Source organism: Cavia porcellus, unplaced genomic scaffold (genome assembly GCF_034190915.1).
Source record: "Cavia porcellus strain 051 isolate PalLab524CR breed Dunkin Hartley unplaced genomic scaffold, mCavPor4.1 scaffold_40, whole genome shotgun sequence".
Classification (NCBI taxonomy): Eukaryota; Metazoa; Chordata; class Mammalia; order Rodentia; family Caviidae; genus Cavia; species Cavia porcellus.
Window position 1 is genome coordinate 4,426,535 of NW_026947523.1, and position 12,601 is coordinate 4,439,135.

General features: G+C 62.3%; 1 protein-coding gene across 4 annotated transcripts in view; it reads left to right on the plus strand.

Moving 5' to 3' along the window:
• The window catches only part of Shisal1 (shisa like 1), a 93,122-nt gene that overhangs the window by 55,799 nt on the left and 24,722 nt on the right, over positions 1-12,601 (plus strand). For all 4 annotated transcript variants that reach the window (XM_063243897.1, XM_063243898.1, XM_063243896.1 and 1 more), the window contains exons 2-3: positions 6,350-6,453; positions 7,419-7,632. In XM_063243897.1, the coding sequence (XP_063099967.1) occupies positions 6,387-6,453; positions 7,419-7,632 (281 nt within the window). In that variant the 5' untranslated portion in view covers positions 6,350-6,386. The remainder of the gene's footprint in view (positions 1-6,349; positions 6,454-7,418; positions 7,633-12,601) is intronic.

Sequence of the window (12,601 nt, forward strand, 5' to 3'; positions counted from 1 at the left end):
TGCAGGGGCACCAGAGTCCCCTGGGCAGCTGGGAAAGAAGAGCCACCCTATGCCCTCTGTCCGGTGGTGGACCAGCCCACCTGGGGGCTGGCTCCTGCCTTTCGCAGCTGCTCCCCGGTCAGCCACCCCCAGGAGCCTCAGTTCCACTCTGGGTACTGGACAGAAGAGCTGGGGTAATTAGCATGGGGAGAGGACAGGTTGGTTTGAGAACATTCCAGGCCCAAGCTGTGCGTGGGGACCATCCCTAAAGATGCTTGGGGAAACAGGCTCAGAGAGGTCACTCTCATGCCCAAGATCTCCAGCTTTGGGTCTTTAGCACTGCATGCTGTGTCCTGGGCGCAGGTATCTTCCAAGAGTGGGGACTTCTGCACCCCAGTTATTACATCTGGTCTCCTCTGAACCTGGACTCTAGCCCAGGGCCTACTGTCACAAGCAGTGTCCTGTGAGCAGGTGACAGAATGACCTGGGGGGCATTAATCCCACCCAGGTCTCTCATGGAGGAGGCAGTCAGGTGGTACTTGGTGGTTGTCGTGGCGCATCTTCCCCCAGATCTGGAGTCCCTGGGGCTGGTGGCAGGCTGAGGCCTCCTGTACAGGGGAAAGCCAAGCTTCCCAGGGAGGGCAGGCAGGCGGGGCTGGGTGAGCAGGAGCTTTAGGGTTCTGAGCCTGATTTGGGTGACGTGGGGCCCTCTGTGAAGTCACAGCAGGGGGCTAGGAGCACAGTTAGTGATTTCTTTCCCCATCTCCTGGACAGAGAAACCAAGACAGAGACTTCATGACCGGGAATTCCCCAAAGGACGGGATATTTGGGGTCTCATGAGTGCTGTCCTGGATTGGGCAGTCCTTTCCCGGGTGCGTTTGGGGAGTTCCGAGCAGGCCTGCGCTGTGGCTGGGGATCATCGTTGTTTTTACTTCTGTGATTTCTCAACACTGACTTGGCCTTTCCCTTGCTAAGCTGCAGGCTGGGCCGCCTCAGCGCTCTGTCCTCTCCCTCTGCAGGTCCGTGCCAAGCTCTCCTGGTTCTGTCCCTGTACCCGCCCTGGCCAGGACCCCTCAGCCTCCTGTGTGCATTGGCCACAGCTAGGAGCCTTCTTATCAGACAGTTCACAGTTAGGTGCCTGGGCCTGAGTTTACTCTGGGGACCTGGACACTGCACGAGGACGTCAGGCGCTCCCGACCCGGCTGCGGGGTCAGCTTTAAACGGTCACAAAAACAACAGAGCACACAGCTGTGGTCCCTGCACTTTGGGAGGCTGAGGCAGGAGGCCCCCAAGTTAGAGCCCATCCTCGGCAAGGTGGCAACTTAGCCCGACCCTCTTGCAGAATAAAGATGGGAATTACAAAGGGCTGGGATGTAGCTCCTCACAAAAGGCCCTGGATTGATCCCTGGTACCAGAAAAACAAAAGCCAGCAGAGCAGCCCAGGCTTCAGAGGTGAGGGACTTGCCCGAGGCTACCGGGATGGGACGGCAGGGCTGGGACTCGAACCCAGCACCCCGTGTGCTGGCTGCAGGCTCGGCAGCCTCCTCATCTCTCTGCAGGGAGGCTGGTCCGGCCACGTGAGCTCCCCTCGCGTTGGCCCTTGTTCCCCTGTGGAGATGTCTCCCCACTCTCACCCTGCGGGTTGGCTGACAGCCTCCCCAGCCGAGTCCCAGCTCTGCCTCACCTGGAGGTCGGCACCATCACGGCACCTCCTGACCGTGAGGGTTCAGGGGGCAGGAGCCCTGACACCCGCCAGGTCGCTCCCCTCTCTCTGGATCAGTGCGGTCAGTCCAGACCCAGGCAGGGTGAGGACCCCAGGCTGTGTGCCAGGAGGGTACAGAAGGAGATTTCTCTCTGGCCTGGATTGCATGAGCAGGAGTCCAAGAGGGGTGCGGCCTCCTTTTGGGCCAACTCCAGATACCCCCAGGCTAGGGGCACGGAGGGATGACGGGACCGCGGGGCCCAAGGAGCCTCCAGCAGTGTCCACGTGGTCAGGGCACACTTCCCGGTTTGGGCTTGGGTGGCCCTGCCTGTCAGGAGGACTCTCTGCTGTCAGGGAATGGGGGTGACAGCCAAGGAACAGCCAGTTTCCTTGCTCCCAGGGTGTGTGCGGCCCGAATGCATCCCCCACACCTCAACAGGTACCCAGTGACCCCCACGTGATCCCAAGACTGAGGGGCCATGATCCCAGCTGTGCAGTCCTCTGTTTGCTCATCTGTAAAATGGGCTTCTAACTGGGCTCCTGGGAGGATACCAGAGCAGAACCTGGCCCACACATGGGACTGGGGACAGTCCCTGTCAGTGGCTGGATCCCTCTAGTGGGCAGGAAGCCTGGTGCCAATAGTAGGCCAGTCACACTGGCTCCTTTCTGGACTTCTGGAGTGGAGGGTGTCACAACCATGTGTGCCAGATCCCTTCCTCCTTGGCCCCTGTACCCCTGTCCTGCCCCCACCCAACCTCAGGGCCTTTGCACACACTGGGGTGGAACTGTGTCTGCAGTGTCCAGCACAGCATCAGCTGGGCAGGAGGGAATAAATGAGCAGGGCGAATGGAAGACCAGGAAGGATTGAATGAATGGCTGAGCCTGAGCCCAACCCAGAGCCGAGTCGTTGCCCCCCCCCCCAAGAGCCCTAGCCCACCCATGGGAGAGAATGGGCTGGGGGCTGGGGCTCTGGCATTGCAAGCGACTGACCGGCCCCCGCTGCTCATGTTCCCTGGACGTCTCTGCTGCTGGGACCTCGGGCCGTTTTATCTCCAGGTGCAGCCGTCGACTGCTGGGGAGATGGAGGCAGATGTGGGGGTTCTCCGCGAATGCCCCTCACAGCAGGAGGGGGTGGGCTGGTGCACAGTGAACCCCTCTCGCCATTGGCCGTCTCTCCAGCTGTGGGAGACCCTGGGGCAGTGACTTATTCAGAGTTCCTGGTGGCTCAGGGTGAGGGTCCCCAGAGCCAGGTGGGTGGGGTGGGGCCAGGAGACTGGAGGAGCATTTCCAAGGCGGGGTCACCAGCCTGCCCCACCCCTTAGACAGTTTGCAGAGCGCCCTCCTCCCCCGCCCCATGCTGACAGACCCAGCCTGGCTGTGCAGTCCAGGCTGACTTTGAATACACTGTGTGACCCAGACTGACCTACACCTGGCGGTCCTCCTGCCTCAGCCTCCTGCGCACCCTGCTTGGGCCGAGGGTTCGTGGGGCCCGCAGGGCAGCTCTCCGGGTGTCCAGGGGGAGGAAATCCATGCTGAGCAGAGACCTGGCCAAGCCCCGGGGTGCAGGGACACAAGGGCACACGGGGCCCTCGGGGTACCTAAGCTGTGCGCCTCAGCTGCTGGCTGGGCAGCACCAAGGCCTGCACTGGAGCAGCTGCCTGCGGGCCTAGTGCCCCGGGGTCTTTTCTGTCCTCAGCACTGAGCTATGTGGGAGCATGGCCCCATCTCACAGAAGGGGAGGGAGAGACCAGGGAGACACTGCTGGCAGCCTCCATTTGGAGCTGGGCGGACTTGGCCTCGGACTGCAGCCCTGGCGTCTGACCTCTTAGCCTCCTGATGTATAAAAAGTATAGAAAGAGAGAGAGAGTTTTGGGGGTTGAGCCCAGGACCTTTGCGCTGAGCGACACCCCAGCCCTTTTTTAATGATGGTCTTTTTTCTTTTTGGTACCGAGAATGTAATACTCACCACCTCACGCTTGCAGGCAGGCACTTGTGAGCTGTGTCCCGGCCCCTTGGCCTTAAGACGGGGTCTCGCTGAGTTGCCTGAGTTCCCAAACCCTGGCACTGGTGGGCGCAGGCTCGGGTGGGGGCAGCGCGCCTTTTGGGGCCTCCAGGCTACAGATGAGGAAGGAGGCCGGGTGGGGTCAGCAGGCGCGGAGGCCCCGAGGCATGGGCCGAAGGAAGCTGGGGGGGGGCTCAGCAAGGAAAGGCCCGGGGTGACCAGGAGCTGGCTTGGCCAAGAAGGCTGCGGCAGACAGGAGGCAGCGAGGGGTACTGAGCTGGGGGACACCCCAACGCAGGGTCCCAAGCCGCAGCCAGGACTTGGCCTCTCCAGGGCCCAGCCTTGCCCCTCTGTCCTCGTCCAGGGGAAGGGTGACCTGCCCCCAGGAGCCGGTGTAGTGGCTCCTTGTGGTTCACACGGGGGTTAATTCCTCTTGGCCTCGCCACATTTGGGGTTTAAAAATAACTGTAACCTCCAGATCCCGGAACAGCGGCCTGGCTGACCCGAGGGGTGGACCCAGACCACAGGGCTATGCGCTGGGCTCCTGACTGGACAGGGGCCCGGGAGGGCAGGGCGCCCCGTCCTGCGCCCCTCACCAGGGCCTTTGCTGGCTTTTCAGCTCTGAGCTGCTTCCTGGGCTGGCTCCCAGTTTTCCAGGAAGGGGACCCGGGGGACGGCCACTGACCTGCGTCCCTGTGCCTGTGTCTCCCCGAGATCAGGGAAGGCGGAGCACTTTGTGAGCCTGGGTTTGCCTTCGATCCGTGTGGCTGAGTGGCCGCGGGTGCCTCACCTCTCCTCTCTGAGCCTCAGTTTCCAGCTCTGAGAACACCAACCGCATTGTCCCTCTCGGGATGCAGTTCCCAGGTGGCACTGCTCGGCCATAGAGGCCCAAGGCACTGTATTTTGTTTGTTTGTTTGCTTACTTGTTTTGTCTTTCTGAGACATGGTCTCACTGTGCAGTTCAGCCTGGCCTTGAGTTCACTTTATAACCCAGGCTGGTCTCCAACTCACAGTGATCCTCCTGCCTCAGCCTCCTGAGTGACGGGATTACAGGCATGTGCCAGCATGCCCGGCTAGGCCCAGGGTACTGTTATTTAGACACCCCCAACAGAGAGGCCTGAGGGTCCCCAGGGCTGGGCTCCCCCAGGCCTGTACTCAGGAGCCTGTGCCCTGCACATCCCGCCTGGCCAGCCCCTGACCTAGAACCTTCTGGCCCTGATAGAGTAGCCATGGGGTGGGTCATGGAAGGGGAGCTGGGGAGCACAGGGACCCCTCCCATCACTGGCACCCAGGTGAGACCCAGCACATGGCCAAGGCCAGCTCCCAGGAGGAGGTGGCACTGTACCCGCTTCTCCAGGGCTGCAGGACTCGGGCTCTCAGGAATGAGGAGGGCAGGCACCCTGGACACCAGTGATGTCCCCCAACATCAGCCATGCCTGTGCTCCTGCCTGTAGGGAGGGGGGATGTGGGGGGCCTCTCCTCCACTCTGCCAGCTCCCAGCTCTAGGACTGGGGCACTGGAAGTGGGGCGGCCCCACCCTGCAGAGTGGCAGGAGCCAGCCTGGGCCTCATGGGCCTCGCTTCCCTGATGGGGCCGCAGGGTGTTTTCCAGGTCTCCCTGGAGCGAATACTATGCTAAGCACTTGGCAGCTATAATCTTCGCTCATCCTCCCGGGGCGCCTGGGAGGAGGCCGGGGTGCAGGGCAGTTAAACGGCTTGCAGTCCAGGAGCGGTGGGGCAGGCAGGAGCAGCCCCCCTACCCCAGACCTGGCAGCCTGTGCTCAACCCCCCAGGTGGCCGCCCCTCCCGCTGCCCTGCAGCCCAGGCTTTGACCAGGCCAGCTGACACAGGTGTGGAGCTGCTTCCGAACCCAGCCTGTCCCCTCTGCCCTGCCTGGCCAGGCTGGGAGCTCAGGAGGACAAGGCAGCCATGGGGTGGCCCTGAGGACTGTCGCAAGCCAACAAGGGGCCATCCTTCCTGTCCCCGATGGACAGACCCTGAGGTTACCTCTCTGCCTCCTGGGTCACCTCGTCCAGCTGTCAGCAAACCGCTGGAGGGGGCGGGGAGTCCGAGGGACCCGGAAGGGGAGCAGCCAAGTCAGGGGGTCCAGGGGACCCTGCCCTTCATCTCTGAACCCGAGACTTCCCCCGGACTCTCCGAAGCGGATCTGCATGACAGGTCTCTGTGACTGCGAGTCTTGCTGGGTGCAGCGCCCCCACTCTGTCTGGGTTGTGCATGTGTCAGAGACCCCTCCCTTTGAAGACCAAGTAGTACTCCGCCGAACGCACATCGCACTGTCCACGGACGCTTGGCTCGTGTCCCCTGGGCGCCTGCGAATACTTCGGCTGTGAGCACATGTGTGGGAGCATCTGCCCGTGCCCCGGCTCCCTGCTGGCCGCCAGGGTGCTGGTATCTGCTGGAGTCCCGCGTCCTGTTCCTCTGTGGCATTTTATACACTCTGTGTGCGCGTGCACTTGTGTGTGTGTGCACACACGTGTGTTCCTGTGTGAGTGCATTGCCAGTGTCCTCTAGCCATGAAAGGCCCGGGAGGTGACAGGTGGCCGTGGGGAAGGTCGCTCGGTCGGGAGAGGTCAGGTGGCGGCTTTGGGCCTCCCTCCCCTCGGTCCCTGTGCCCGCCTGCCCACTCGCCCTGGCTCTCCTTGACAGGCAGCGCTGGGCAGATCGGGTCGATGCAGGCCAAACGATGACCAGCTGTGGGCAGCGGTCCTGGAACGCGCTCGCCCTGCTTCTCACGCTGCTCTTCTCGGCAGGTAAGGGGGGCCCTCGGGGCGGCTCAGACGTCGTGGGGTTCGGGAGCTGCGGGGGAAGCCTTCATGCACGTCCTCCCTCTCACCCCTGTAGATGGACACTCGGCCTTTACAGATGGGGAAACTGAGGCTTGGGCAGAACTGACTTGCCTGAGACAGCACAGCCAGTTTGGGGCCGGGGTTCCAGCACAGGCGGCCAGCTGGCGGCCAGCCCTCCCAGGCTGTCCCTCGAGTCTCAGCTGGGGTCACGAGTGGCTGGAACTCTGGTTACAAAGATGGGGGTCGGCCAAGCCCTACATCTTCCAAACCAGAGCCAACAGGGAGACCCCCTTGTGCCCCACACACACCTGCTCCAGCCCTGCGCCTCTGCTGGCTGCACCTCAGCGGGGGCCCAGAAGAGGCTGGGTTGGGGGTGCTGGGCAGGGGACACAGAGCCGAAGCCAGGCCAAGGCCAGGACTCCGAGGCCGCCGTGTGCCAGCTCCTCTCCTCCGGTGACCCCGAGCATTGGCTCCTGGCGGGGAGAAACTCCTCTCCCACAAGTGAGGGAGTTGGGGACTCAGAGACGGACAGCGGCCTGTCCTGGGCCGTGCGGCAGGGTCCCCTGTGCAGCTACAGCCTCAGCCGTCGCAGCGCTCCCCACAGGAGACAGCCATTCCTTTTCTGAGGGAGCCGATGAGGGCTGAGGGGTCCCGGGGTTTGCATTGTGCTTGGTTTAGGCTCTGGGTGCAGGGCACCAGGGCAGTGGACCCTGAGATGTGTAAAAGCGGGGTGCTGGTCTTGCACCCCAGCCAGCCTGGCCTGTCAGTGGCTCCGGTGCCCACGAAGCGGCCACCAGCGCTGACCCTGCTCCAGCCCGGCCTAGTCACTTAGGCCTCTCGGCCTCAGTTTCCCCATCGGTCAAGGGGGAGTCCCGGGGTTACTGGGGTGGGGCGGGGGCTCCGGGAGCAGCCGGCGCTCTGTCTTGCAGGCCTGTCCGCGCACTTCCGGGTGTGTGAGCCCTACACGGATCACAAAGGCCGCTACCACTTCGGCTTCCACTGCCCCCGGCTCTCGGACAACAAAACCTTTACCCTGTGCTGCCACCACAACAGCTCGGTCTTCAAGTACTGCTGCAACGAGACGGAGTTCCAGGCGGTCATGCAGGCCAACCTCACGGCGGGCTCCGAGGGCTACGTGCACAAGTGAGGGGGCCCTCGGGCATGGGGAGGGACCATCTTGGGGGGGGGGACCTAGGGGAGTCTCAGGTGACCAGGGTCTCTGAGTGTCGGTCTTCTCATCTGAAAAATGGGCACATCGGGGCCATGGCAGGCCCGCTGCAGGAAGTAAATAGGGTCAGGGATCCAGAAGGCTTTCAGGCCTGGAATCTTACAGACCGAGGTTCCTTCTTGCACTGGTATTCATTCAACAAACACCAACTGACGCTGTGAAGCCAGAGATCACTCATCTGGGGCAGCTGGTTTCTGTACGGTGCTCGGACACCCTGAGCTTGGAGACCACAGGGTGGAGAGGGGTTTGCGGACAGGAGAGCAGAGGCAGTGCTGCCTAAGCCCCATCGTGTGTCTGTCTCAGGAGTGAAGCCGGCACCTTTCGCACGGGTGAGACCTGCTTGCGTTGCACTGACGAGCTGGCTGCTCCTGCCTTCACCAGTTTCCTTGTAGTGTTTTGTTTTGTTTTCGGTACCAGGAATTGAACTCAGGACCTTGTGCTTGCCAGGCAGGCGCTTGTACCACTGACCTATATCCCCGGCCCCTCTTTTACTGTTTTTTGATTGCATTTTTTGTCTGTTACTTGTTTATAAAAGCTTTGCATGTGAAAGGACCAGCCGGGCAGGTGGCACAGGCCTGTAATCCCAGCACTCGGGAGGCTGAGGCAGGAGGAACCCCGTGAGTTTGAGGCCAGCCTCAGCTGGGTGCAAGCCCAAGGCCGGCCTGGGCCCCGTCTCATAAAAGACAGAAGCGAGTTACCGTGGCTCAGTGGGCCTCAGCCTTCAGGCCGTGCTTCCGTGTGCCTGGTTTTATGGTTACATAATCACCTCGCATGGGAAGTTTCGGTTTTACAGCTTCTGGGATTTGCATCATAGTGAGAAAAGCTTTTCGTGTTTCAGACCATTAAAAGATCCCCCGTGTCCTCTGCTGTTTCTTTTGTTTTAATTTCTCGGCTCCAAATCTCTGCTTTGTCCTTTGTAACCGGTCTCTTTGGACGCTGTCTGGTCCTCGGCCGCTGCTCCTCACGCGGAGCCGGGAGCAGCCTTGTTAGTTCTGAGCGCAGGACCCGGACGTCCTTCAGGGCCTCGCCGGCCGCTCGGCTGGTCTTGCATGCAAGCCTGTCCCGGCTCTGAGGGCGGGTCTTGGCTGTGGGGTCCCTGCTGGAGTCCGCCTTGTGAACTCCTGCGTTAACACGGGTGACTTCTGGGCTTATTCCTCTCGGGTTTTGTCACCCGGAGGGTCGAGCTGGCTCGTGTTGTTCCCTCCCCGCCTAAATAAAACCCCAGATCAGCACCAAGTCAGCGCCTCCTGCCTGGGTTCTGTGGAATTCACAGCGTGGCCCAGGAGGGCTTTTCCTGGTGTTAGCGGTCCCACCCGGGGGCGCCATCTGCCACCCCGAGGCCCGAGGGGTCCTGGATGGCAGCTCAGGGTTTTCCTCCTGTGCCTGCCGCCGCCCCCTCCGGGCTCACCCCTCCCTCTTCCTTTTCCCGTCGCCAGGAAGAGGTCTCTCCCTGGGCTCCCTCTTCTGCCTGTTGTGCACATGATGAAAGCCCATGTTCTCTGCAGATGCGTTTTAATGGGTGCCTCACAGGAGACGGGGGGGCTGACTGCTGGGGTGCCTGTGTTTTTTCCTGGTAAGAGAAATGGGTATGAAAATAGTGTTTGTTGAGTGGCTATTGAAGGGCTGAGGATATTGTAGGGAACTGTGGGTCTGAGCCTGGATCCCAGTGTCTGGTGCTGGGTGGGCTCTGCTGCTCCCTCCTCGCTCTCTGGGTCAGGCGGGAGACACAAACTACATGGCTGTGGCCCGGCTCCCTCCCGAGTCCAGCTCCCAGCCTTCCTGCGGTGTGTGGAGTTTCCCCCAATTCCCTGCCATCTGCTCAGCCTCAGAATAATTCTGTGTGTGAAGTCGCTCAGCAAGCTCCAATGTCACAGTGGGCCCCCAGGGCAGCAGGCAGTGGGGACTCAGTGATCCGTGCTTTTAACCTGAGGTTTTGTTTCTCAGTACTCAATAGGGGTCTTGGACCCTCACACTCTCTCTTGTGAGCCCCCAAGACAGCCCATTTCACAGGTGGGGAAGCCGAGGAGGCAGGAAGCACTGAGTTGCTGTGTGATGAAGCTCCAGTAGGGTCGCCTGGGGTGACCCTTGGGTCTAGAAGTCGCTATAGCCATCCTAGACCACCCACCGTGGAGGCGGATCTAGGCAGGGACAGGACTTGGGTACACTATGGGGGTGGGACACGGTGACCCCCAGGAGCACCTCCTCCCCCACCCAGGGGCACCTCACAGTGTCTCCTGATGTCATCAGAGGGGCGTAGAGTCACACGGCTGAGAACCGCTGCCCTGGCGAGGTTCCATCCAACCTGATCATCCAGTGGCCACTGTCCCGAGATGTAGGTTCAGGGTTAGGGGCCTCAGCTCCGGGACCTCACCTTCCCTGTCACCTGTGCTGCTGTGACCCTGTGGGCGCCTCCAGGACGGAGGTGCACGGGCCTCTTCCCAGAGCTTGGGGGGTCCTGGGCTGGCTTTGCACCTGCCTGGGTGCAGTGGGGTGACAGGCCAGCCCAGGGAGTGGTCTGTCAGCGGGCTGATGTGGCTGGGTCTGCGTGTGAGTGTGGACGGGGCAGAGCCACCCGCTGAGCGCCCGTGGTGCCCTCAGGTCCGGCCTCACCGTGGCTCAGGTCCATCTGGGCCCTGAGTCCAATCGTGCGCTCCCCAAAGCTCTGGGAGGAAATGTGCAGGCCCGCAGGGGCCAGTGGGCCGGATCTGGGTGGGACCTGCCCAGGCTGGATGGCCTTGGGCCCGGCTTCCCGGCATCCCAGGCGGCTCAGTGTCCACGAGCCGGCGGTGACCCCCGAGGGGCACCCAAAGCGGCACAGGCTCGGGCCCCACCTGGGCTGGTGAATCAGCCGGGGGCGGTGGTGACAGAACTGAACGCTGTGCCTTATTTATTTGTGGTTTTCAGAGGAACAGAATGGTTTGTTTTGGTTCTGGCTTCCTGGCAGCGAGGCAGCGGGCAGAGGGGGAGGAGGCCGCACCGCCGAGCCCACCGCCAAGGCCGATGCCCGCTTCCAGCCATGCGGGGAGTCTTCGGAGGCTGGGGGGGGGCACCCCAGGTCTTCCCACAGGGCCCGGGGCACCAGCTTCAGGGCTCAGACAGGGACCCAGCAGTTCGGCCCCAGCCAGACTCGGGGGCTGAGTCTTGCCGGGAGCGATCAGCTCTGTCCTGGGTGGGCACAGCCCCTAGGGGTGGCTTAGGGTGTCATCAACATTTGCAGGGTTCCCGAGTGGGTGGAGAGGCCCCAGGGGCCAGGACAGCAGCCGTCTACAGACACAGCACGCCTCTCCGAGGGCTGGCGTGGGCAGCCAAGGGCTAAGCCTCCTGGTGGCCGAGCGCAAAGCCCTGGTGGCTGGAGAGCTACAGACACAGATATGACGGTCCCCAGGGCCTCGGGCCCTGACCCTCCACCCAGGCCACACCTGAGCATACCCGATCACCTGGCTGAGGCCAGAGAGAGCCAGAAGGGGCCCAGAGCCACACAGGACGCAGCAGGTGGGCACAGCTGCCCAGGTCTTAAGGCCCAGCAGTGGCATCCCCTGGAGATGCAAAGGCCACCCGCCCTCCATGTCCTTCCCGAGTGTGTCCTGGACATCCCTGTACCTCTGTTGTCCCGGTCACACTGGCCTATGTGGTCCCCCACCCATCCCTCCTGAAGCCTAGATGGAGCTTTGTGAGTTGCTCGGGACCCTGGGTCTGAGCCCTGCTAGCTGCCACGTGGCCAGCCTGTTTTCAGTGGGCGCGGCAGGGACCCTGCTGAGACGTCCTCTGGCCAGGGACAGCTCGGACTGTGATCACCATAGATTTCGCACTCCTGGGTGTAAATGGGCCAAATCCATACTGCACAGGGACCACGCCGGCCCGCCTATCCTGCTGTGTGGCCTTGGCCAAGGGGCTTCGCCCCTCTGGGCCGAAAGGGACCGAGCTTGAGTGGCACAGGCCAGCACTCCCTGAGTCCTTTCTCTTCCAGGCCTGCTGCGGTTTCATGGCCCTCACTCCACAGGTGGGGAAACTGAGGCTCGGTTTCCCACCACAGAGGGTGCTGTGGGTCATTTCGGGCTCTCACTCCTGACCCCTTTGTTGCCATGGTTACCGCCCTCTCCCTCCTCCCTCCCACTGTGCTGGCACCAGGTCCAGTCCGCCCCTGGCTCTCTGACCGGTGGCCTAGAACATTCCTCCTGCACCTGCAAGGGGGTGGTGTGGGGAGAGCGACAAGATGGGACTGGCACTCCCATGCCCCGCCCGGCCGGGCCTCTGTGGCCCTCCTCCGGGAGCAAGGTGCTCCATCCCGTCAGGGAGGCTCTGTTTATCGCTCAGAAAACACCAGAGGACTCTGGCTCAGTCCAGCTCCCAAAATACCCGGCGCCTGGCCGCTGCGGCTTTGCCCCTCGCCAGCCTGGCTTTTATCTCCCACACGCACAGCGTCTGGACGGTGCCCGTCTCCAAAATCGCGGATTTTTGGTTAAACTGTAGAAATTTTAAACAATCTGAGTCTTCCCAGCCGGGTGGTGCCAAGCGTGGCACCGGGGTGGCCTCTCCCTGGCAGGGGTGGGGTCCAGTGTAGGGTCCTGCAGGGGCGGGAGGTGGGGTGCAGGGGGCACCACTGCAGGGCACAGAAGGCCGGGCAGGACACACACACATGCATGTGTGGGTTAGCACAACTGCCCCCCGCTGCTCAGGAGGTGGTGTGGGAGAAGCCGGCCCTGTCCTCAGCTCCTGGTCAAGCTAGCAGGAACGGGGGGCCCTCCCAGGCAGGAGTGGGGACCTCCTCTGGACATCTGTCCTAGGTTTGGTTTTGAGACAGGGTCTTGCTGTGTACTTGAGGTGACCCTCCTGCCTCAGCCTCCCGAGGGCTGGCCTCACAGGTTTGTCTCAGCGCACTTGGCT